This window comes from Phaethon lepturus, unplaced genomic scaffold, assembly GCF_000687285.1.
Source record: "Phaethon lepturus isolate BGI_N335 unplaced genomic scaffold, ASM68728v1 scaffold6578, whole genome shotgun sequence".
Lineage (NCBI taxonomy): Eukaryota > Metazoa > Chordata > Aves > Phaethontiformes > Phaethontidae > Phaethon > Phaethon lepturus.
The window spans coordinates 80,949-108,352 of record NW_010558174.1 but is presented as its reverse complement, the minus strand read 5'-3'; the positions used below and the strand labels follow the sequence as shown (position 1 = coordinate 108,352).

The following is a 27,404-nucleotide window of genomic DNA, read 5'->3' as shown; positions in this document are numbered from 1 at the left end:
GTAGAGTGGGGAGTCAAACAGGGCCTCAGCTATCTGTAAAGTTTATATTACCAATTCTTTTGACTGGTTTCAGGAGACTATTCTGCTTTTCTCATTATAAAAAGAGCTAGAGAGAGACATGTTTGGATGAGAAAATTAGACTGGACTCTGGAGACTACTAACAGTTATAAGCTAACAAATGAAATCAACAACAAAATCTGTCCCAGAAAACACGGGATGAAAAGCAGAAAGCAGCCCAGAGAGAGTGATTTTTGCTCCAGATAATGCTCAGTAACTTCTCAAGAGAAGAAATTGTTATAGAAATCCAGTACACAGATCATGATATCCACCAGTCAACTAAAGAAACATCGCTGACTCTAAGTGAAATCAGCGTGAATACAAGTCTTATTAGTGCTGAGCCTTCTTATCTTGATCCCTAACAAAACTGAAGAAGCACTCTTTATTTGGGAATTTCACAGCATGTAAAAGCAGAGTCAAGGTATGCTCTTGCCTGTCAGAGCTCCTGCATACCACTTTGACCAAAGGACAATACCATTAGCTGGCACTGATACTAGCCATTCAGCAATCTTAACTGATGCATTTGCTTCCTCTTCTGGGAGAGGTAAGAGTTACAGAAAGCATCATACCAACGCACTAAGGACTCTTTACTAATACTGAAAGCACACGGAATTCACTCCAGTAGTTCAGTAATACAGAGGAGTTTAAGAGGCTCAATGCTTCTCAGGGAAAGGGTGAGTAATACTATCCTGCACTACAGCAAGTTGCTTTAATGATACAATTAAGTTATAACTGCAGTCTCAGCAGAGCCATCCTTATGCCCAATTTAGGATCTAGAAAAATGCTTCTTTTTCTAGAACCAATATTGAATATATGATAGAAGAAACATCTATGGAAATATAGCTTCGTCTTGACAAATTCATTGCTCATGGCTGTAAAATATGCATTTTGTATATGCTGCTTGCAGAAGTAAACAATCTGATCTCTTGCAGATCCAACATGCTCATTTTCACCAGTCTTTCCCACATTATTATCCAGTCCTTATCCCCCACCCCTTTACCTACTTTGTACACACTCACTTTTCTATTCCCCACTACTTACTTGGTGCTGACACAACATTTAGAAGGGGAAGATGGAAATCTCTGCATTTATAATCTTCAGATAGTTAAAATGTGGAACTACTGTCTCCTAAAATGAACCATTTTACACCAGAACTGCCTCCAAATTCACAAGGGAATCACCCAGTGAAATCTGTATTATGTTGATGCTGAGCAAGTAGCAAGCATTCTTGGCCCACCCTTCATTAGTCAAGGCTGAAATAAGTGACTGTTACAACAAAAACTCAGACGGAGTCTTTGAGGCAGGCAGATCGAGGAAGGAGAAGCAGCACATTTATCCAGAATGGATAGAGAAGACACTCAAGGTCAGTAAGACCTAATAAATGTATGTTTTGAAAAAAAAACACTAACTACTACAAATAGGTTTTACTAATCTCTGGCTTCCAAACCATCATGAGTGGTTTTCAGGCCCCAAAACTGTCACCATACAAGTGTCAGCAGTATGACTCTACCAGCAACATCATCTTTACGTTCAATTTTGATCTTTCATGGCCTAGCAGCATAAACCCCCACACTGCTATTGCAAGTCTGCTTTACTTCTTTGTATCAGAATCAGAGCCAGCTCTTTTCCTTAGGTGAAAGGCTGGCATATATTAACCACTTAGTAAGCTCGTTATGCATGAAATTGTACTTTTATTAGCATGTTTTACATTAGAAGGACTATTTTCAACAATTGAGTGCAACAGCCGATGACCTCATTTTTTTTTTTTTTTAATTAAAATAAATACCCTCTTTTTTGGTGTTAATATACAAACTAACCAGGAACTAGATCTCCTGGCATGTTTCTGCTACCTAAGGTCAAACTCTGAGTTCCATTCAGTTCAAGACTGTCATAGGTTTTCATATTTCAAATTTCAGATTTGCTGTAGTTCACGTTACCTATTATTTTTAATATTTCACGCACTACTTACCTTACTATTTGCCCTAAGATATTTTTTACAACAAAAATTAAGTAATGAAGTTTTAATAATTTTACACTTAACTTAGTGCTTAAGTATTTTTTAAACTATTTTCTTTAACTTACAGGAAGAGATAGACATTGCATATAGAAGAATGTTGAGCTAACAAGATTGCTCAACTCTCCCCACTGCCTGCCTAAGTGTCTTTGTCAACTACTGTAAATGATGGAAGCCAGCTTATTTCATTCCCAACTGCTCACACCCAGCATCTTCTTGAAACAGGTGAGTGCAAGAAGTTTGGCTTAAAGTACAACTAATTTGGAAGAAACAAGATTAGTTTAACCAGAATGTGTCTGGTTATCTAAAAACTCCATTCAGAAGTTCCTGATTTGTGAACACCTCTACACTGAAATGAAAGGACATGATCAGCAAATAGTGGCCAACTTTACTTTTTTATGAAGATGAGCTATTAACGGATAAATTACTAATGTCTCTGTCAACTGCAGCCTAAAGCAAACATTTTCTGTTTATTAAAATTCTATCAACAAAGGAATTCTTTACAGCTTTAACTTTTTAAGTTAAAATCATGTCAGAGATATTAATGCCTGTACTTAACTACTAACTTTTATGGTTGTCATCATAATAATAAATATATGGCAGCTAATAACCATTAATTCAAGAACAGCGTCATTGTCGGAAAGTAACCTTATCTGTAATTTTTATACCTCTTCAGTATACTACTCTGAGGTTTTAAAGAAACCTGATTAAATCAATTAAGTATCACTGAGGATTTAGAACTAAAAATTTGTTACAGAATAAAACTCTTAACTTTTGTATGTTACTCCTACAAGTCTTTGTCACTTCAATTCCAGAATTTTACCTAGAATATGAACATCAGCTTCCAGCACAACCTCAGAATAGCTGTCTAGAATAAAAATCCTTTTCATCCTATCTGACTTAAAGTAAATCAAGAAATTAATTAAAAAAAAAGAAAAAAAAATGAAGCAGAGCTAACTTACAAATATAATTTCTACCCATAACAGCCAATATCCTCTGATAACACAGAACATGGAATCAGTCAGTCAATCCCATGCAACTATTCAATTGTTGAATGGAAAGAACACTGGGTTTTCAATCAAAACCCACCGGTCAATGGAAGCAGCATCAAATCACAGGTTGACAGTAGAAAGGCATTTAGACAACATGAAATAAAACCTACCTGTTGAACATCCTGTTGAAAAACACATAGCTGAAGCCTCTGGTGCAAGCGGACCTTACGATGCTGCCAAATATTTTCCAGTTGGCGCTGGTGGTGCAGTACTTCATGGATGACATCCAGAACATGATGAACTGCTTTTGAGTAGTTAGCTGAAGCAGTGAGGGAATCAGAACTCCCAGGAGTCAAAGGTCTCTGAAGTTTGTCAAGCAGTGACTTTCCATCTTGGCTCACCTGACCCCCAGAAAGGATGAAGAATTACTTGTCTTGCCAAAAGCTTGTTAGACTTATTTCATTCCCCACCCCTCTCCCCATTTTAGATGTCTTCAAAAACTCAGGCAGCAGTGATGATGATTTTGTTATTCCAGGCATGATTACATCCAGCTGTTATAGAGGGAAAAAAAACTAAAAAAAATATATATGTGTATATTATCCCTCTATGTAAGACAATTTTAAGAAGTACCACTCTTCTAAAAACAGCCTGTCTTTCAATAACCTTAGGGGTGCTTTTCCTCTAAAGTGGTTTTGTTTTTTTTTTTTTAAACAGGTAAAGTCTAACTTAGAATAAATATTCTTCACCTCTTTCTCTAGTCAACAAAGCCCCTAAAATCAAGCATTTGCCCAGAATTATCCTTCCAGGAGCACCTCTCTCTTTTCATTTGCTGTGAAATTGAACAGGGAGGTTACTTTCTATAGGTTAGCATTAATTCAATTAATACATTTAGACCAAACAGATATGAACTTAGGATATGCTTTGATCTGACATGACTTACAACTTCTAAATAATTACTGTTACTGGTAAGCCAAAGGCAAACTGTTGCTATGGCAAACTTAAACCTGATTAAATCACTTAAAACCTTTCCATGCAGCACAGAAAAATACTCTTTTCCAAAATGTGTTTAACTACTGATGCTGACAAGAAACAATAGTCATTTCTAACTGTTGTTTTCCCTGATTCAAACCACAGCAAAAATACTCAGATTTACCTTGCATGCTAATTTGGTCACTATTAACGTTTAGCACTTGCCAAGGCTGTTGAAACCACTTTTCATTGCTGTTTAACTATTTCGTCATTTTAAGCATAAAGTTCAGAGAACTGTTACAATTCACTATCATTCAGCTATCTGTAAAGAACTTTTCTAATAGCTCATGTAACAGGCAGGAAAAATTAATTCAAAACCACAAGACTGGAGTGTAAACAATAGTCTGAATCCATCAAATCAACACTATGTCAGAAACAGAAAATTTGTCAAAGTCTTCCCCCAGTGGCTATTTTCAACAATTTTCACTAAATCTAGGCACTAAAATTTGCTATTCAGTAGTCAAACAGACCCAAATGAACATTATTTTCTAGTAATTAGTTTACTTCTCAGTTCCAGTTTAAGCTTTTGCATTTTAGTAATAAGTATCAACACAGAGACTGACGCTCACTTGGAAAAGTAGCTCGTATGAAGTCAAGTCAGGCAGAAAAAGGGTATAGTCCATAGTAGCTATTATAATGATGATGATTATTCTTTTCTGTATTCAAAACAATAATCTAGTACAAGTCTTCCAAATATTTCAAGATAATGGACTTTAATTACTTATCCAGAATCCATGAAATTTAGGGGGAAAAAAACATTAACTGTGATAGCCCCTTGATCTGATTAGTTTATTAGCTTTACAAATTATCATGTACATTTCCTCTTTGGAGTTAACACAGTAAAGTTTTCTTCCTTCCCAGTGCATGACTACCTTAAGATTTCAGTGAGATATAGAACTTCATTTCTATATATAACTTCATTTAAGGCACAGCTATTGGATTTTCAAGCACATCAGTTATCTAAGCTCATAAGCTAGTAAATTCCTCTTCTAGTAATATATAGTAATTATCCTCAGTAAAATCAGACTGTCTGGTCTTAAAAGCATTTACTCTCTTAAAATTACTGTATTCTACTTTGTAACCAAGTCATGTTGTTAAGAAATTGTAATCTAAAATGAATGACAGTGTTGTAATTTCTAGTGTTCCTCTCTCCCCACTGTTCATTCATCACAAAATGAAAGGAGCTCCGTGCTGTAACAGAAATGAAGTCATACATCTAATAATGATAAGCAATAGTTCTGTAATATCTTTATGCAGAAAGAAAACTCCATCAATCTTCAAGGAATGTGTGTTTAAATAAGGCAAAAAACCCCGCTTCTGTCCAGAGGAGGAACAAGACTTGTCCATACACATACAACTATTACTTCTGCACCAATTCTGGTTGCTAAAGTTAAAACTATTGCTTTACCAGATGGAGAGAAGTAATGACCTGAAATCAGATGAAAGGCACCTAATGTTTGGGGGTTTTTTTTGAGCAGTACCAATGAAGACTTTGTTAAATCTCTAGCTATCCCAAAGTCAAAAGCTGCAGCTTTGAAATCGTAAATGAATTTTCAAGGTATTTGCTACAGCAATCCTACGATCTATGCATCTAATTTATTTTCATTATGCATCACCAGGAAGCAAACAGTATTTAACACGGTAATCCACCGTACTTATTTATGCTTAACAGCAGGCTCTAATTCAGTCACATCTCTGCTGAAAAAAAACAACCTCGCCCCAATCCAAAACAAAACCAAACAAAAAGAAAATCCCACTGTTTTAACTTCAATGCTTTATAATCATTATTCCAGACAGCCCTAGCCACCTTATTCCTTGCTGCACTCCCACGGAGCATGCACCCCAGCTTGACTCTCTTCACATAAATCACAAACATGCTACATCTCTGTCCCTTGTTTTACAAAGGAGTCTTCCCAATGAAAAGAGGTTATAACAAAGAAAAGAAATCGTCCTACAAAACATGCTCTCAAGAATGAGTTAAAACAGGTATGTGTAGTAGGATCGCACATTTTATCACTGAAGGTGTGCTTCAGTGTGTCATTAAATCAGTTGCCATAGCAAGGTGGCATGTATCAGGAATGGTGATATCAGTGTGTATATTTTATAGAGAAGAAGAACTCATGTGAACTATGGACATCCGACTCATGGTAATAAAGTTTATGCAGGCCCTAAGATGGTAGGTATTAAAAAAATCCAGTTTTGATATACTAAGAATAGGACTGATCATCAGCACTGATCTTTCCCTCCTTTACTGCTAAATGAAATGTGACCAGACTTACGATTCAGTTGGCCATGATAGGACTGGTTCATCAGAAAGTACATTTATCTTCAATGTAATGTATAAATCACAATCATTACTTCAAACCCCCTTGACCTCCTTTTAAAAAGAGATGCAAGCTGTGGCCTAAGCTATCTTGTGTCCACTGATCATTTATTACCATGATTTAATCAAGTGCATAATTTTATGCAACTTTCATGAGAACAGAAACTGCTGTATTTAATCCAGAATAACATTAGTCCAAATTAACAGCAAAAATGGTTTTATCCTGTGATGAGAACAACCCTGGAAAAAGAAAGCAAGAAAAGCTCAATAGGAAATACAGAAAACACCTGTTAGCTAATAGTGAAGTTGATTCCCATTTGATTTCTCACTTCAGCTAACTAAAGCACATGAGAGAACAACAAATTTGAAGAAAAACAATAGCTACTTTAGTCATGGCTTTCTAGGCCACCTTCAGAATAAGCATTTTATCTTAAGTTGTAAATAGAACTATTAGAAATACTGAGAAATATTGTTACTTCATTGTGTGCAGAATCCAAGGTTAAAGCAACAGCACAGGTTATGCTAATCTTACACATGCTGACTACATAGACATGCTGGCTCAGTTCAGTGTCTTTGAGGTTAGCAGAACTGAGTATATAACTTCCAGCTTATCAAGTGACATCCTTTGATGGTTAAGCCTTTCTTGTGAGGCAATTTCAGAGGTGGAATTTCAGCAATCCATACCAACAGAATACTTTCCCAAAGAATACCCATCCAGCTTCCCTTCAAGCAAGTGTTTAAACAGCATCATACTGCTATTAAAAGGTAGTAATATACAAACAGAAATTAAAACATACTTAGTACACTGCATGGATTGTTTGTACCACACATGGTCCCATCTTGCATTTTAAATTTCTTTCAGAAGATTACGAGGAAGACTTAAAACCTAACTTTTGAACAATAATAGTGAAGTCCAGTATACTAAATTAAAAAAGAAGCCTGGCACTTGAGTTTCCAAGTAATGCACTATGCAATGAGTGATGCCAGTTCATGACCCAACCTTAACGTTACCCCATCTTATCAAGTCAGCAACCTAAGGAAAGAAACAAGACACTTACCTCAGAGTAAGCCAACGTAATATGCTCATATATCCCTTGATGATGATGGATAGCATCTTCTAAATCTTGCAGTTCTGAGGGAAGCTCCACCTCACCACAGGCTTTACACCATGAGTCTACATTGCTCATGTACTGCAACAGAGGAAAAAAACATTCTTCTTAATTTTGGGTTCTACCAGTAAGTACACACGTTGGTAATATACAAAAGGACTGCCATCTGTGTGACAGCCACTGAAAAGACTTTTTAAAGGGAAAAAATGATTAATATATTTCTCCCTGAACTGACTAAAACAAAGCTTCTATCAGAATGAAAAAAAATACTCAATTCTGACTATACTTGTGCTTTTAGTTATATGGAACTCTGAGCCATTCACAGACAGGCAGACTTAGTTGTATGTTGGCAGCCTTCAGAACCAATTAAACCATTGGCAATATTGATGCTTCAAGTTTACTCTTGCTCCTTTTCTTGACTTTGCAGCTAAGAAAAAACGTACTTCACCCTGCACCTATTATTTCAGATGCATGAAAGACAATTATGGTCTTGTCTACACAAAGAGGTAAAACATGTTACAACTTTCAAGTCCAGATCCTCAGCTCTTGCCCATCAACTCCCTGTGCAGATACTGACAGTATCATGAGGTATCACCTCACCTTTTTTAAATCTTCAGAGAAAACCAAGTTACTTTGCACATGTGTGTGCATGCACACACACACACAAAGAATTAATGGTGAATTGTTCACTAAAACACTCCATAGTTGTCTTTTGCTGGAAAGAGATCATCAAGAAGGCAAAGCAGTGTTAGAGCACAGCAAATTCACAACTCAGACTCCAAAGCAGTAACTTCTACATGCAGAGAAGTACTAAATCCATTTGGCAAGCTACTACAGCAGCAAGCGTGTAAGGGATTTACAACTTAAGCAAGGGTCTCTTAGGAATAACACTGAACTTTGAGCACAGAGCTATGTCAGCATAGCAGCTCAAGTCAAGCCTTTCAGGGGAAATTGAGGATACTGCAACAGAATCTCTTCTGCAAACAATTTAAGTTATCTCTGATGCTTAAGCTGTCTTGACAGACAAGAAACTGCCATCATAGCTGTATGCACAGCGGAAGTTCTGTCAACTTATTTTTGACAGCTAGGAGGCATGAATTTTAAACCCTCATTATGCTAGGAAAGAATAAAAAAGAAGCCATTTTTCTAGGAGTTTTCATAGGTGTCAAACTTAGTACAGTCAAGCACATGTGGTGTCTGTAAACTGAATTTGTCCTCTATTCGTGTCAAATTCAAGTATCCAAAGTTGTAAGAGACCAAGCCATTCTCTCATCATATGTATTGTAATTCCTGGAGCATGTGTTCCTTTACTTTTGAGGAAAAAGTAATCCACAGACCACTTCCGGTACTCCATTATTGTTTGAAAGCTGGGAAGAAGGATGACAGAGTACTTAATTTTAAGATACTTCTTTAATTCTCATTTCATCAAGAGACAATTTTAAAAATCTCTGATGTTAAGCACTGAACATTAAAAGAAACTCCATGTGAGGCTACAGAGCCTCTTACACCGGTCAGCAGGCATTGACAGCTGGGTGCAGCAGTGACACTTACCTATCACTTGTAAGGGAACACACGCATTCAAGAAGGGTGTGTTATTTCTTTGGCTGCTTATATTTTAATCATATTTTTATGTAGGTCAACCATCACCAGTCTCTAAAGGGGTCATTCCTCTCATTCCAAACCCTCTTTCCTTGAACTCACTCCACTGTTAATGAAACAGCTAATATATCACAGCCAGGTATCTTACAAAGCAACTGTGACAATCCATCATAGTTAATCATCAAATGAAAACTGTGGAAGGAGCAACTAAAGAATAAGTAAATTCATCCCAACAGATGCTGCACTATTTTCTCTCATTCTTCTCTTTCCTCCTGTTTACACTTACATTTAATGCTGAACAAGGCAACGCTGACCCTCACCACAGTTGCCCAGGGCACACACAAAATTTCCTCTCCTGACTTCTGATGAACATAAATTTCATATGAAAATGGACAGCACTTTAGTCAAGGTATACCTATCTGTTCATGTTTCACCATCTCTCTCCTATATGTACGGCTGACTGCGTATAAATGTAAACCTGAATAACCGAAGCAATTAGAAAGGCATCAATACTAATAAGGTACCACACTGTGTCTATCAAATGCTTCAAGCTGGTTGGTGACTTTTATACCAGAAAACAATTCCTTCCTCTCCTTTTTACGTGGCTTTTCTGTAAAACCTGCTAAAAATATTTATTATAGTGGCATCAGCTTATATACTTTACCTTAGTTTGTCCAAAGACAGTTAAACCAATGTCACTGCTAACATAATGAAAAACAATGTGTATTTGCATCTTAACATATTCACATATCTAATTTCTGGACATTTATGAAGTTGAATATCTGTGTAGCAGAAATTCTTAACATAGAGTGTGCTGCCTCTCTCCATTTCTGCAGTTATCAACTCCCAAGTGGTTCCTTCATTTATTCCAAATTAAAGTTATATCAGACATGAGACCTTTTCTTGGATCCAATTTAGCAAGGCAAATCAAAAGGAAAGTATCTACAGCAGTCGTACAGCACGCCAGAGCTCCAGTCAGCCATCCAAGAACTTCTGCTCTCCAAATTCACCAGAGATGTACAGAGCAGACTGTATAATATCAATGGATGACTCAACAGCACACACATAGCAACTCCTTCAGAACTGAATTCCCTTGAGGGGAAAACATACTTTCACCATCAAGACTATTAACTCGGGGATATTTATTCCTATTTCCCCCACATATACCTCTTCTCTGACAGTTACACACGGCTAATGACTTAATTAAAATAATTGTTATAGGCCTAAAGCTAAAATTTTTGTTTAATATAGGAGGAATCTCTTATGGGATACTAAGTAAACATCTCCCACCACAATTTCAGATTCAGAAGACAGTTAATTAGCTTCTCAACTTTCAGGCCAGTTCAACTTAGTTTTCTATAAGCAATTACTATGAGTTAAATTTTGACACTCAAGGACTGATCAGGGTGGAGTGGTGAGGACAACAGAACAAGTGATGATTTTGGGATGTTGGAAAGGCATTATATTGATACTGACTACACTAATTTTTTTCCTTTCTTTCTTTCAACTTAAAAGCTTTATATAGTTAAGGATTTATGTCCACTTCATTTTGATTCATATATCTAATTTGGCTAAGTTTTATCTTGCATTGATGTGGGCAAGGTATTTTGTGGAGAATATAAGGGCAGTGGGCTGTCCTGGGGAGAACAAGTTTTTATTTGAGTATCAGCTGAAATCGGCAGAAATGAATGCTCTGGCCTCCTTGCCAACTCTCTTGTACTGCTGTCTAAATCAAAAGCAAACAGTACAACTCACCATTCTGGCACGGAAACTTTGTTGGCACCCTCCCCGTCCACTAACCTGTTCAGCTTTCTGATGGAAGATGGAGGACATATCCAGTAATGTGCTACGTTCATCCAAGGCTGCAGCAAACGCCTTCCATTCTTGCTCCAACTGACTAGCAATCTGTTTTATTTGCTGTGAAGCATAATGGCCAGACTCGACCAGGCGATTTGCTACTGACATGATCCGGTTTATGTTTACATACACATTCTATGGAGAAAAAGAAGGGAAACATTAGTGGAAGTTAGCAGACCACTTAAATACAGAGATACAGTTCTATAAAATTCTTCTTTATTACAGTATTGCTGAATAGACTGGTTTTATTTGCCAAGTTAGTGCATGCCTAACTTTCGAATCTAAGTGTATAATGTAACAGTCTATCTGTATTATTGACAAGGGAGAAGGACAACTTGAAGTGACTAGAGAGTCTCAAGCTAACATCACTGGTCAGCTTAAAACAAAGTCATATTATATGAAGATCCACTATTACAATGGAGTGGAAAAGTTAACCGTATTTTGCAACAGCTTCAGTAAGAATGTTTTACAGACGTTCAAATCAACAAGTCATTCAGACACACACAATATAGGAAAATCAAAGTATAATTAGTAAGCACTTGATCTATCCATGATATGCATGTGTGGAACATCACTCTATAAACCTTTACATTAACTTCTGAAACTATTTCCACTTTTTAAGTAACAAAATATGGCACTCTGAATTCTAAGGAGTTCAAAAGTTCTAGATTTTATTTTCCTGCCACTATATTGCCTCAGAGCTAGCACTGAAAACTAGACAAGTAAGGTCAAAGATCAGAAAGATTCTATAGCATACTGGCATTACTCAGTGATGGCTCTTAGTCACTCTAATTTTCTTTCCTTTTAGCTCACATATGCATTTTGGCCTAAGGCATCTAAAATTTGTTCCTATTCTGATTCTCTATGAAGAAACAATATTTTTCAAAGGAAGCAATCAAGTGTTTTTGATTCCTGTAAAGCCAGAAACAAGAACAACTTCACCACCAAAAGGTTTCTGAGTAGCTCTTCCAGAGCTACATGGATATAATGCTGAGTTGACACTTCTTTCAATTGGGCTGACTCTGATACATCTGGAATTAAGTTCTTAGAATCAGAGCATCCTTGAGGTTTGAGACCATCTAGTCCAACCCCCCTGCTCAAAACAGGCTCAAAATCAGAGCAGGTTGCTCAGGGTCATGTCCAGTGGGCTTCTGAGAATCTCTAAGGTTGGAGCGACCACAGTCTTTCTGGGCAACCTGTTCCAGCGTTTCTTATGTTTAAATGGAATTTCTTGTATTTCAGCTTGGGCCCATAACCTCTTGTTCTGTTACTGGATACCATGGAGAAAAGTCTGGTTCTGTCTTCTTTACTACCTCCCATCAGATATTTATATTTTTATATATGTAAGATCCCTCCTAAGCATTCCTTTATCCAGGGTAACCAATCCCAGCTCTCTCAACCTCTCCTTGTATAATACAAGTATGGCATACAGGTACTTCAGAGAAGAACTTGGTCATGGTGACTTCCCAGGAAGGGAATGAGAGCTTTCCACATAATGCTGTCCTGTAGGCACATTCTAATTTGTGTGTGTACACTTGGAGCAACACCAGTTCACCCATTTTGTTGATTACAGTGTCCCTTTTGTTCACATACCAGCAGACCCCTTGCTTGCCTACCCAGTCCACCACTTGTCACTTGGTTGTTGGTCCTCTTCTCACTCTCCCATTATTCTTACCCTAAAGCTCTTATCAGGTTGTCCAGCCTGCTGGCAAAGATACTTTTGCCCCACTTAAGTTGAATAGCAATCCTTGATCCTCAGAGAGGGTCACATGGTTGTAGAAACCAAAACCCTGTTGCCAACATCAGCTGTGTAAACAGTTGTTGACCTGCAGGATCCCTCTACCCTCTCACCAGCAGGATTCAGAAGAAAACCACCTAGGCTCCCTTGCCCTTGACCATTGCCTCTGGAGCCATGCAGTCATGCTTGAGACTTTCCAGGTCACCCCTAGCAGTATCCCTGGTGGTCACACAGAAGAGTGGTAGGGGGCAACAGTCTGAGGGCTGGACAAACTTTGGCAGCCTTTCTTCAACACCCCAAATCTGAGCCCCTGGCAAGTAGCAAACTTCCATAGTGAATGAGTCAGTTTGGCAGATGGGGATCTCGATTCCCTGCAAAACAGAATCTCCCATTACCATCACTCGCCTCTTTCTTTTGGTACTCCTGTGTGGCTCAGACTCAGATGGCACAGATTCTTTATTTGAAAGTTCCCAGCTCCTCCTCAGCCATAAGGTCAGTGAACCTATTCTGTAGCTGCAAATCTTCAGATGGAGCAGAAACCTTCCTCCTAATGCCAAAAGTCATTATCTTCCAACCTTCATTATCATGGGAGGCTCCACTTCCCAGACAGACAGGCACAGACCCTGCCTGACACCTTCCTCCCTTCAGCACAGATGGTAGTTTGGGCTCTTGAAGCTGCAGAGTGTTGGAAAAGACCTGGTCAATCTCTTTCTCATTATCTCTGATGCTGTGCAGACTGCTGACCTCCTCCTGCAGCTCCTTTACTTGGCGACACAGTTGCTTAATAACCACACACCTCCTGTAAGCAAGGAAACCATCTCCTGCTGCCCCAGCCTTGCCAAGAGGCCACAGGCATTCCCCTACAGCCCTGGACCTGCAGAACTGTGTCCTTCTTCTGGAGCTCCCTCTGCGTTGAGACTTCTGATGTTATAGGGATAGTTAGTCCAGCAGTAGCTGGGGCCTGTGCCCTGGGGCAAATCACCACCATTGCTGAGGACATGGATGCTGTTCTGAGCAGACTTGCTGTCTCTTTCTGCATGAACTGCAGCACAAACTGCTCCGTCCATTGGCTACTTATGTTAGCTGCGCTCATTCTTGCCTACATTCTAAAAATTTACATGTGGGGCCAAACTGCCGAACACTATCCCACAGAACGGTTGAGAAGAAAACAATGAAAACCATTAAAATCTCAACATTCTGCAGTGAAATATTTTTCCCTCTTGTCCATGCAGTGCTTTCTGGAATGCAAGCCCGCAGCAAATGCCATAGAGCATTTAGCTACATAGCAGCAGCAGCATCGCAACCTGTTACAATCAAGGGTTGAGGAACTGAGTCCAGTGAGCCAGGGGGAGAGAGAACTAACTGCAACAAGCCTCAGTAAAGGCCACAGAGAAAAAGTGACAGAAGAACAAAACCTGAAACTGCTGGAAAACTGTATGGTTCTATTACTGTTGAGAGGTGTGACAGACAGCCTGTGCCAAAATCTGACTATATCCCTGTCAGTAAGAGAGGTCAGGGGAGAACGCTGGCACATAGACACCCAACGTGGCATAGACACTGAGCATTTGAGGTGGAACCATTACCTGTTGGCATCGAGTCACCGTGCAGAGCCTGACACTGACAGGCTGCAGCAAGTGTTGCAGTTCCTCCAGGATTCACTGTGCTGACTCATCTGAGCGGCAATTGGCACAGGTCTCTATTAATTGTAACTGTGTGCATGTATGCCAGAAGGAGCACACCCAACACAGCCTACATCTCAGCTGGTCCACTTAATAAACTGAGCACAGCAGTGTCGAGTTGGCTGCTTTTGCTGCCTGCACAATATCACCTTCTCAGCTTATAGGTTATCCCACACATCTATGCTGTCCTTTTAAGCACAAACAACTGGAAGAGAACAGAACTGCTATGTCCAACAAATTTTAAAAGACTGGAGAGCATGTAGGCCTATTAATGTGTATGTAGCATAAATACAACACTGCGAAATGAATACAGAAAGCCATTACATGGTCTTTACAGTGGTGTGAAAAAAACGTTGCAAAAGAGAAGAGAATAAAGGCTGTATTAGACTGCCATTTGAACTGTTTGTGTATCATAATACAGGGAAATTCCGGAACATCAGTTAGATATGAAGGACAGGGCACCATAAATGTGAATTTAAACAAATCAAAACTGAGCTGTGGTTAAAATGCATTCATTTTCCCATGGAAATCTGGCTTCATGAGTGTGGAAGAATACCCCCTGTGGTAGTATGAATATGAATTAATAATGAATTAATATGCTGACAGTTGAAGACTTTCCAAGCTATGTATACCACATTCCTTTCCTAAAAAAAAAAAAAAAAAAAAAAAAATTTCTTTTAACAGTCTTAACCTTTCTCCCCTGCCCCCCCTCCCCATCATATCCCTCATGACTGGGTATATCTACTAAAGGTTTATGTTTCAGTATTTTAGAATGCAATGACCCAAAAGAGACAGATTAGTTAAGGAGGAAAAGAATCTCAATAGCAACTCACTACAATTGGACTGTCTTTAACGGATCTTTGAAGGTTAACAAATTTTGTTCAATTTTCTAAAAGGACAGACAGGTCCATTCTCATTATTACATGACAAACACATATTTTGTGCGCTGCTGGAGAAACACTGTTCCAAGTAAGCTGGTGCTCATTCCCCAGGGACTGAAGTCTTATTCATTGCATGGATTTACATGCTGATTTTAATTAAAGAAGCAACAGCTATCAGCTCATAACTGTTAAAGACATTCAGCCATCTTATTTACATCATATTAATCTGCATGAAACATCTGCAGCTTCTAAATGTGTATCAACTGTCCAAAAAGTGAAAGGTTAAAGTGATACTACATTTCTTTCATTGTGTCAGACACGACTATTGTAACAAAACTAAAAAGGGAACAATTCTCATTATTGTATTACAGTATATATAGTAAGTACACAAATCTACTTAGTACAACTATTTTCTCTCACAATGCCCTTTAGCCAGAAGCTGGAAAGACAGCTTACAGTATCTAGAAAGCTCCTCGTTGCAGAATTATTCCCTAAACAGACTGTACATATAAAAAAGTATTGCTCAACAAGGCAACACAGATTAGTAGCCTAACACAAGCAGTAGTGCACTGTGTCATTCTTTGGTGTGTGCCTAAAAGGCAAGTACACAGAGGAAAATACAGGTGACAGCTTGCTAGCTTAACTTAACTTCTATCACACTCAATACAAAATAAAGTTGGAAGATGCCCTGGAGGCTCTATTTTATTTCCTGATTTTCCCAGACCCATTTAGAAAACGTTTGTTTAGCTCTAGGATTTCAAACAGTAGCTTTCTGATACAGAGACTATTAAGCATTCAGTTGTTAAAACTACCACCCCAGTGACATTGTCCATAAGCATCATAAGTGGCACCTCCATATAGACTGTAGCGAGTTTGAACTATCAGTGTGTGATTAAAGTATTTTAGCAATCAAATTTCCAAATGATCTGCCTCTTCACACACAAATGGCCACCAAGACAAGGTGTAGCATTAATGTATGAAATAACATCTCCTTTAATGATTTAAATGTTTTCTATCATCTCTTCTATTCTCGCTCTTGCAGCAACAGTAAAACTCTGAGTTTGGGAATCCAAACTTCAAAGATGAGGGCTGCAAAACAACTAAAGGTATCACCTGACCTCTTCCCTTGAAAAAAACATAAATTCAGCAACATAACATCCAGACTACAATTAAGGGAAGTGTTTAACCTGTTCTTCAACTACAAGGAACCTCAAAGTATTCTCAGGTAACTATTTAACCATTGCTATCAGCACTGGAGCGAATGAAATATAATTTCACTCTAACTTTCTTCAAATTTATAATCTCTCTTTTCTACAGTTTTCATGGTGGACTTGGGGAATCTTAATGCAAGACTATATAGCCCAACATGAACACCACCTTCTTCCCCCTCCTACTTTTCACTTAGATTCACTTTCACATAGTAAATGCCACATCATTTTCATCTGGATGTTCCCCGTTAAAACATTAAGTATGGGGCTCTAAACTGGACTTAGTTCTCCAGTAGGACCAACTGAATCAGAGCAGTATCTTCACAAATCTTAGGTTCAGCACCCCCAGTAAGTATCAAGATGCAAATAAGATTTGCTTCTTTGCAGTAACACCACTGTCTGTTACTTTAGTTCATGATCCATTGACATGAACATACTTGTTGCTGTACGAACATATCACCAGCTGATTGCTTTTTAAATTCTGTTTATTTGCTTCTTCCTTCTTAAGGGTTGCATATCTAGCCTATTCAATTTCGTTTTGTTGACTTTGGAGTGCTACTCAGAAGCTGAAAATAGCCTGAACTAATTTTGCATTCTCAGTCTCTTCTCAGGTTGGTCACATCCAAGCACTGCGTCTAAGCATTAACTGCTCTGGCACCAGAAAGAATCCTTTACGGATGTGCAGTCAAAAAACAGCCTCTCAGTCTGACCAGAATTCACAGCTGTGCACTCCCTGAACTTAAACCATGGTTATTCAGAATTACCAAAAACTTGACTGAGTACATTTCACCTACTCTACCACCCTATCCCCATTTTGAGTCTTTATCTTGTCTTATTAAGGATGTTAGATTGTTGGACAGTTGATTGATTTTTACCATTTAACTTTTTATTTATTTATTTTTACTGAAAGCCCTGTTTAAGTTATTTCTTAGTTTAAAAAACAAAAAAACCCACAAAAGTGACACATCCTCCCCAAGAGAGAAGAGCTAACCTACTGTTATTCACCATTCTGCACAGTATCTTTTGTGAGAATCTGCATTTCAAATCAATCTGAGAAAGAATGCACAATTCACAACCTATGGTCTTGCTCTCATTTGCTGAAGTTTCACAGGACCCAAGAGAGTCTAGAATTCACATGGTGCTTAAGTGTATCTCAAGTGACAACTCTGTATGGTTACAAAAATATACCTAAAATAAAAGGCAGTTCAAGAGTGAAAATTATCAGTAGTACAAAGGAAGAGGAAAAAGTCACACTAGCTGTCAGCTAAGCTGATTTCACCTCACCTAACCTTCTTAATGTTTTCATTTGTACCAGTCACTTGGCTGGATTTAAGCAAGCCATGCCAAGTACGTAATCTTTGTAACTTTTAACTCTGTAAACCCAGTGAGATTCAAGCGTTGTGTTCATACTTTTATTTTAAACTCCCAAAACTCTCATCAGAGCTCATCTCTGGCACTTTCTCCAGTATATGCAAACAGCCTGTTCTGAGAACAGTATTAATCAACTTAGCAATATGCTTGCAACTGACATAAGATTTTTTTGGATTACAGCTAGGAAACATAGGTTCTACTGATGGTTCTATCACCCTTGAGACAAGAAGTAGCCATAGCATGTCCTTTAATAGTAGACAGAGTCAGCTTTCTCCAAGGAAAGCTGCTCTTTGCCTATGGCACTTTCCAATCATTTTGACCCTCACCTGCTCAAGTGAGAGGCACAATTAAACTTTAATGAAAGCGAGGCCATTTGTAGCAAGAAGAGTACAAAAAATATTCAAGTAGATAACATCATGCTCCTTCTCACCTATATTTCACGATTGCTTTTGTTTCCCTTGTGTCCCAGAAAGTGTGTGGAAAGCAGCAGGAAAAAAGAGTGGACAGGCACAGCATCAGTCTCTCCCACTCTTACATACAAGACTGACTAATCGTATAATCACGGGTACTTTAGTTTTGCAGTTCAAAAAATGTAGATAGATAACTTTTGTATTTGCAACTGCTACGATGCCCTATTTGCAAGTTTCTCCCTTAAAAGGTACTAAAAGCTTGTTTTGAGAAGTGAAGCATTGGTTTAGTCACCCAAAGAGGAACTTCAAGCTGAAACTTAGTATTGCTTAACTCTAATAAATCTCAGGACTTGACAACAGCAATTTATTGTTGCTGAAAGCAGGCCTTTTAAATGGTACTGAAAAACCATTCTGATCTTTAGAGAGAGAATCATTATGAGTTTATTTTTCCCCACAGTTAGGAAAGATAGGATCTACTTGCCCTGTAAAGACACAGTGTTGACGTTTTTCAGTGCACAGCCTCTTGACTTCAGTGATAGCACCTACAGCTGCACACGTGAACTACCTTTCAGACAGCAGCCTTTTTAGCCACATAAACATGTGTGTTAAGCAATGGTAACCAAAGGTATGTCCTTCTTCAATGTGCATCAGTGCACCTACCCAGCTTTTCTGTGGGACAGTTTCACTGCAATGAGAATGAGTCTGTGTATTAAGCTTGAGACTTTCATGAACTTATTCCTGTTACCTTGAAGTGTAACCACATGAGCCTGTCACATAGTGAATACATAAGATTCCTAGACATATCGCTTGCTAATGAAACTGATGAAAGTAGAGTTAAATTTCCTCCCCCAATGTATTCCTCACCTTTTTGTTTTACAACATTTGGTTTAAACACCCATCTACTTTGTGCTGTAATACTGAAAATTAGATTCTAAAAATGGCAGAAAGCCATTACAGGGAAAAAGAAATACTCAGCAAATCCTCTTTGTCCTTGATGTAACCAACTCCTGTTCATGACAGGAACCAAGTAGCTTTCACAACGGTTTACATCCAGGTGGCTCATTTCAGACTGGAAGATCAGATTAAAATTTTGGCATCTCACCCAAAGGCTGTCACTCTTTCTCACCCAAGTTTGGCATAAGCAGCTGTAGCAGTTGTCCTCCTGCACCTCTTGGAAAGTCATGCTGCTAATTGTGAAGGAAAGGGAGATAGGAGAGCCAGCTATTGCAGAGGGTAGCACCTGCTGTGAAGGGAGCATGTGCCCTGCAGCAACCACAACGTGTTGAGAAAAGCAGCTGCAACTTCAATTATCAGGGTTAAGCTGTGAGCACATGCAAGAGGTTGTATTTAGCTGCTTGGGCAGCATTTATCCTTTGAACAGCCCTTCCCCACCTCAAGTAAGCCTAAAGAAAATCCCTGGAAAGCAAGATCTATTAGGGTCCATAGGGCCACAATGAAAAGCCTTCCAAATCTCCTCCATGTAATAAACCTACTATGTAGTTGCCACTCTTCCTTCCTCTACCCCATCCAACTGAATAAATTTGCATGGTTGTAGATGGGTTAAAAGTTAAATTCCATCTCTAGTTAGAACATTCACATAAGAGATTTTAAATCAACTCTGATTACTGGAAGAGTTAAGAGCTACACTGATAGGAACAGTGCTTGTTAAGCACAGACTGTATGTGAAGAGTGGTCAGCGAGAAGCTGAAAGTGCTTGCAGGATTTAAGACTGCCCCACATTTCTCCAGTTAAAATCTAGTGAAAAATAAGACTTGCCAAAATTCAACAAGCTCACTTCATTTTTTTCACGTCACATTCAGTAAAATTCTTCCCCCAATCTACATGTAAGGCTTTTGCCATTTAACCAAATAAAACTGAGAAAACCTGAATGCTTCTCACATCAAAACAAGGTTGTTTTGATTGTTTTGAATTTGTATTTTCCTATTCTGGGCCAGAGAACCACCTTTCCTGGGGGCTATCCTACAGAAACACATTGAAAAAACTGTGGCTTGTTTTTCCCCTCTTGCATATTTGGTCTGTTTAATTTTCCCCAGATTTAAGCTGCTCCTTGCATGCTTCAAGAAATCATTGCACACACTGAGAAAAAGTCCCCTGTAAATAATGCATATGACTACAACAGGCAAAACAGAGATTAACAGCAAAAGACTAATAGCAAAAACAGAGCAGGAGGGATTATGCTACATCACTCAAATGCTTCCTACTGTTGATAGCATCTGAACAGTATGGAAGTAGGGGGGAAAAAAATAATCATATTTGAAGAAAAGAGGACAACAGTGACCAACACCAGGACAGACTTACAGAAGAAGAAGAATTTAATGTTTAGAGTACAAGCCCAAGAATTGCCTGGAAGGCTATCCAAAATTACTAAATTCCAAAAGCCATCTCATGACAATGACACGTACTGTCCTTCTGTGAGTTTCTTTCTGTTCTACTTCATATGCGGGGCAATGAACAACAGCAATGAGGTACTCCATAAAGGAGCAATTCCCCATGCCTGTGGAGTGAAACTTCCAAACACAATGGTCAGTTACATCCTTATGTAACTTAATAACAATGTTCCCCAGCATTTTCTTTACTCTTTTCAAAAAAGTTCCTATTGATTTTTATTTTTTTTTAACGTTTGCAAACATAGCTGGGGTGCAAAAGACAACAACGTACATTCTTTGCTCCTGTCTCCTACTGCCCTAACTCTAGCAATACACAAGAGCTGCCCTACTAGTCCTTCCATGATTTCAGTTTACTAGTAAAGTTTACTCTGCCACTCTCTCTTTCTACAATTAGTAGTCCAAAAACACCCTCTTGCAAAAGTTGATTGTTTTGACCATACTTTAATTCAGTTCCCATCTTTGGGCTGCCAAGGATGTTATTTTCTAACAAGAGTGGTAGTGTTCTTCCTTCACTGACCTGACAGCCAGGGACTGGATTTAGGCCCAGACTTCCAAAGTTATTTAAACACCTCCAATCCTCCTAGTGAAAAGGACCTAAAACGTACTTGAGAATTTAGTCTTCATGTCCAAACAGGGATTTATGAAACTGAAAATATGTAGCTTTCACTCACTGCCAGTTAAAATAGGAATTTTTACGGATAGCTCATCCTAAGGTCATATTTGACAAAAAAATTGATTGGTTTAGCTCCATTCTACTGCACCAGAAATTAGAAGTGTGTCTCCTTAAAAACAGGGAAAATTACTGTACCAGGCTCAGTTTTTATCACTACTTCTCACAACTTTTCGTATGACTTGCAGTCTATTCAGAAGATCCTGCGAGCTATTTCTTTCTGTATAGAATGCTAAATTCCGTATTACACGATTCCCTGAAATTTCCTAAAAGAGTCAAAACAGTACTGAAACACACATCCCAGGTTCTAGAAGTTTGGATGCATATATTTGAGAAGTGCTGAGGTTGTGCTGAATACTGCCATTGGTCAAAATATTTTTGTTGCTTGATCACAATACCTCTGTACTTGGCTATCCTTTACTTTCCTTCTTTGTGTTTTAGAATTTCACTGCTCAAATATGAATTAGCACTATTTGTAACAGAAGGAATGATTTACATTTATGATTTACAAATTCTACCTTAACATAGAGCAAACAGACAATATGGCAGTCATGTGAAGTGAGTCCTGTTCTTACCATACAGTTCATGGCAAAGTGATTGTGCTGTGTCTGAAGCTCCATCGCATGCGGGTGACTGGTTCCAATTTCCGTGTAGCTGTTCAGAAACAGACCTTTGTTGTGTGTGATCCAGTCAAACATCTACAAGAAAATAATACGGAAAAGGTGAAAAAAAAAAAAATCACTAATTTGTTATGGTAGAAATCACAGGCAAGTAACATGAGAAATCCGTGAACACAGAAGACAGATTCAAAGGCCATGAAAATCAACACTGCTGCTCTTTCCACTGCAAGTTACCGTACATTTTAAACAAATCATTGCAGAAATCTGACTTTTTGGACCAAACAGCTGAGGCCGTTAGATCTTTACTATAGGTGATTACCTCAACAAGGTACAATAAAATCATAATCATGAAGTTATAAACTTCATTACCACAAAGAAGTCACAGTAAACAAACAGGCTTAGAGAACAGCCCTGAGTTACCAAGCTTATACATTCTCTAGTGTCCGTATTTCATGATGTCAGCAGCTTAGTAATTTAGAATGAAAATGGCAACTCATGAAAATTAAATGTAAATTCATTCTTGCTGATCAAGTACTTCAGCAGCAAGTTTAATATTTAGTTCATAACTTTACAGCAGATTTGAAAACAAGTTTTCTATTGCTAAACAGTTTTTAAAAGCTATACTTGAGCACAGAGTTACACATTACCTTCTTCCAGACAAGTTTAAGGATAATCTTTAAATACGTTTGTTCTTGGGTTTTGGGGTTTTTTGTTTGTTTGTTTTGTTTTAAAAAATATTTTAATAATCAATCAAATTTTAGGAAAGACTTTATCTGACAATGACCATCAGTGAAGGTACATAAGTACATTAACAGTGGCACAGGAAGACAAAGTTTTCAAAGACCAAGCAACACAGCAAAAGGCTAAGTCTAACACCCTGCCCTCGCCTCCACAATGGTTTGAAATCTTTGCTGTATCTCAGCTCAAAAGACCCACCTATTCTCTGGATAAGCTGAAAAGGACTGTTCAGAAAAAAAATGGTAGCCACAAGCAGTAAGCACTCATTTAATGATCTTTTAAAATAAGCTGGCTACCAGAGCACCCAGGTACATGACAAATCAAATCTTACGTAGACCACAATATGGTAAGGACTTTTGTAAACAAATAAAAAATTTAAAGAGCTTAGACAACTGAGACAGCTGATCATATACTCTTTAAAATTTTCAGTTTCTTTTCTAGACTACAGTGAAGATGTGTTAGAAAATCATCCAAAATAGACACTGGTCCCGTTTGTTACCACCTTTCTTCAGGTGGTCTGACTTTGCTGCCTTCAAATACCTACAGAGCAATTCTGATCAGATTCCTTCCCACCTCACCCCTTTTTTGTCTTCTCTTCTCCTGAATCAGACCAGATTTCTTGTGCTAAGAGTTGTGCAAGTCCTCCAAAACAAACATGTTTATCCCTCCCCATACAATACACTTTATTTTTCCATCAAAAATCGAGCTCTTTCTTGCACCTAACTAAACCACATAGACATAGACGTACACTGATGAAGCAGCCCTCAGCTATGAAATCTAATCTGACACAAGCAGTGAAATAAGGGCTGCAAACAGATTAAGGCAAGGGCCTTAACCCAGCAATGAATTGGGACACTACATAAACCTTTTTCTTAATGTTTTTCTATGGGTTGATGAGAAAAATAAATTCCCAGGTATGCTAGCTGCTATCAACCCCATTTTGAGGTGCCTACCATTTCCCTCTGTTTTTAAAGAATCATAGAATCATTTAGCTTGGAAAAGACCTTTAAGATCATTGAGTCCAACCATTAACCTAGCACTGCCAAGTTCATCAGTAAACCATGACCCTAAGCATCTACACGTCTTTTAAATACCTTTAAATACCAACAAATTAATATTGTCTTTTACAGAAGTACACCGGTTAATTCTGATTTTCAATCTTCATAATCTCATGACATCCCTGTAGTACTCCTGAGTTGCCTGCCCCTTCTTCCGAAGGTCATAAACTCTCTTTTTTCCTGAGTTCCAGACAAAGCTCTCTGTTCAGCCAGGATGGTCTTCTTCCCAGCCAGCTCATCTTTCAGTGCACGGGGATGGCCTGCTCCTGCACCTTTGAGATTTCCTTCTTGAAGGACGTCCAGCCTTCCTGGACTCCTATGCCTTTCAGGACTGCCTCCCAAGGGGCTCTGTCAACCAGCTTCCTAAACAGGCCAAAGTCTGCCCTCAGGGAGGCCAAGGTAGCAGTTCTGCTGACCCCCAAGCTTACTTCTCCAAGAACTGAAAACTGTCATTTTGTGATTGCTATGCCCAAGACAGCCTCCACCCACCACATCATGCACAAGTCCTTCTCTGTTCACAAACAAAACCTCCTAGACTGTTTCATCTCTGCTGTATTGTATTTCCAGCAGACATCTGGTAAGTTGAAGTCCCCCACAAGAACATACAATTGACCTCGTCCCATTGGTCCAGCCTGTCCAGATGCCTCTGCAGAGCCTTCCTACCCTCTAACAGATCAACACTCCTGCTTAACTTTGTGTCATCTGCAAACTTACCGAGGGAGCACTCGATCCCCTCATCCAGATCATTGATAAAGATATTAAACAAGACCGGCCCCAATACTGAGCCCTGGGCAACACCGCCTGTGACCGGCTGCCAACTGGCTTTAATTCTGTTCACCACAACTCCCTGGGCTCGGCCGTCCAGCCAGTTTTTTACCCAGCAAAAAGTACACCTGTCTAAACCATGAGCCACCAGTTTCTCCATGTGAATGCTGTGGGATGCTCTAGTGAGCCTGGTCTTCTCCCTTTCCCTCTTCAAATCTAGTTTGAAACTCTTTCAATGTGCCCTGCTAACTTCTGTGCAAAGATCCTCTTCCCCTTTGAGACACGTGTACCCCTTCTGTTGTCAACAGACTTGGTTTCACGTAAACTGACCCATGATCAAAAACCCCAAAATACTGCCAGTGACACTAGGCTTGGAGCCAGGTATTAATCTCCTGGCTCTTCCCGTTTCTTCCCTTATCATTCCTTGCAACTGAAAGGACAGAGAAGAACACTACTTGTGCTCCTGATCTCTTAACCAGTCATCCCAAGGCCCAAGAAGATGCATTAATTTAATATACACTTATCCTTGAAATCGGGAACCTAGGAAACACAGATAGGAGTTTATGCAACCACATGGCAGGATAGAAATCAACCCCACAGGCTCAAGTATTTCATGAGGAGATTCTTAAAGCCCAACTTCTGTAAGCAACTTTTAGATGAGTAAATGAAGAACAGATCTTTCAGTACCACATTAGCATCACCAAATATATTCTGTTCATGCTGTAAGAAAGAGTAATTGATGATGTAATTAAGTGGCTGAAAGGTTGCTGAAAAGCATTTCAGGCCAGAAAAAGCAATACTACACCAGCAGCTTGTTATTTTCTAAATAATTTTATAACTCTAAATTCACTTGACCAAATTTTTTTCAACACTTCACATACCCCTACTATTTTCAGCTATACCCACTCAGGAAACACTTAGTTAAATGGTACTTTAAAAAAATTACTTCTTTTTTAAACACAGCAGAAAACATTAAAAGTAGTATAAAGAAAGTCCATGAGCTGAAACGATCAGGATAAGGGAAAGTACGGAGGAAGAAAACGGCCGAAGGAGGAGGAAGGAGAAGTATTACATGTTTGCTCTGTTTTTACTCTTCCCCATGCATCTGCTTATGATCACTGCTGGAGAGCAGGATACTGGTTTAACTTTGGTCTCAACCAGTTCAGGCATTCTTACACAAATTATTTTAAGAAACCTGACAAAGACCATACTTACCACTTGACTGCATAGTCTAGTTACTTCTTCTCCCAGACAAAAACTCCCCACCCTTCCTTACAGTTATTTGTTCCATGGTAACAAGTTAATAAGAAGTGATTGCAAAACCATTCTAGATGAAAAGAGGTCTTATTTGAGCTCATCTAAAAGTGCACTGCCTGCCATATTTCCTCTTCAAATTCTGTGACAACCAAGGGCTTTCTCATTTGAAGGGACTGGTTAACCCGAAACATTCTGAGATCACTCAGTCCCCTGTTAATGACATATGCACTGTCAAAAGAGATACATTTTTTAGCCTGGGACTTCAACTCCTGCATCAATGAAGCAGTTCCCCATGTCATCCTCTTCAGATTTTGTTGACTGCCTGTCACTCAAACCCCAAGGGTCACTCAAAAGGAGACTGATGTAGTCCTCAAGTCATCTGTATTTATAAAGTATCCAGCATTCATCTTAATTTGATGCATGCAAAAGCATCTGTCTGGAAACAAAACTTCCCAAAGCAAAAGCTTTAATGTCACTACCACTTAAAATTTTCTTCAGCGAGAGCTATCTGTGTTTGTTACAGCTTGGAATTACTACCCCATCACCTTTACTCCAGAAGACTTAAGAGTCACTCTCAATCAAGAAATCCTTTATTTCTCATTAAAAGGCTAGCAATTAACCCTAAAGACAAAAATTACTATTTGCAGTTATCCTTGGTAATTCTTTCAAGTCTGCCAAGCCTTGTTCCCATCAATGGCAGCACCCATTTATGCTCCCCTCCCCCAATCGTTTACCTTTTCAGCATCCTGCTCAAACAGCCTGAGCTGAAAACATTGGTCCAATTTCAATTTCCGCACATGCCACATCTGATGCAGATGCTGCCGTGTTGAGTGCAGCCTGTCCAGCATGGTGGATACTTTGGGTAAAAGGTTCTGTAAGTCTGCATTCCCTGACCCAGAGTTCTTTTTGGGGAAGCTATCACTGCTCTGTATCCGCTGGAGCAGCTTTTGTCCTTCCACATCAAGGTCCTCGATAGGGGCCTTAATGACTTTCTTTTTTAATTGTGAGTGCTCCTCTATCATATTGCGAGCACCTTCCAGGTCCTGAGGCATTTCCTTTTTTGACAATATATCTTGCAGCTCCTCCAGTCTGGACAGCATATGGGTTGCATTGCTAATGTAGTCCTCAAAGGCAACTCTGATCTCTATCCACTCCTCATGGTTGTACTCCAAACAGCCATCAAATTCTGGGGTTAGCTGAGAAGGATCAACTACTTTGGTAAGGCCTTCCAGAGACACCATATTTGTCTAAAAAATAAAAGTGAAAATAAAAAAATGCTGTTACTGAAATTAATTTGAAATTTTCTTTCAAGTTTTTGTTTTTCTAACAATTGATTATTTTGTTCATGAAGTCCACATGACAACTTTTCTCATACACTTCTCTTCTAATATCAACTCTGATCAGCCTTCTATCTTGCAGGCATTTCCCCAAATGAGAGAAACATTTTACTTCTTTCTTATCTCACTACACTTAAGGAGAGAACAGCAACCATTCTTTCAACTGCCATTGTGATTAAATTTTGACTTTGTGTAAAGCAGCAGGAAGATAACATGCTGCTTTAAGCAGGTTCAATTGTCTGCTTTCCTCTGCACAGGATGCTGGTGATATCACGACTATCACA

The 27,404-nt window shown here is 38.8% G+C and overlaps 1 protein-coding gene across 1 annotated transcript in view; it reads right to left on the bottom strand.

Annotated features, from left to right (window-relative positions):
* Window positions 1–27,404, bottom strand: part of LOC104625354 (triple functional domain protein-like) — a gene marked incomplete at its 3' end in the record, with an annotated part of 58,373 nt that overhangs the window by 18,849 nt on the left and 12,120 nt on the right. Inside the window, exons 4-8 of the mRNA XM_010292962.1 lie at window positions 26,518–27,030; window positions 21,921–22,043; window positions 10,924–11,115; window positions 7,474–7,605; window positions 3,234–3,464 (exon numbers count right to left, since the gene is read on the bottom strand). Coding sequence (XP_010291264.1) covers window positions 3,234–3,464; window positions 7,474–7,605; window positions 10,924–11,115; window positions 21,921–22,043; window positions 26,518–27,030 — 1,191 coding nt within the window. The remainder of the gene's footprint in view (window positions 1–3,233; window positions 3,465–7,473; window positions 7,606–10,923; window positions 11,116–21,920; window positions 22,044–26,517; window positions 27,031–27,404) is intronic.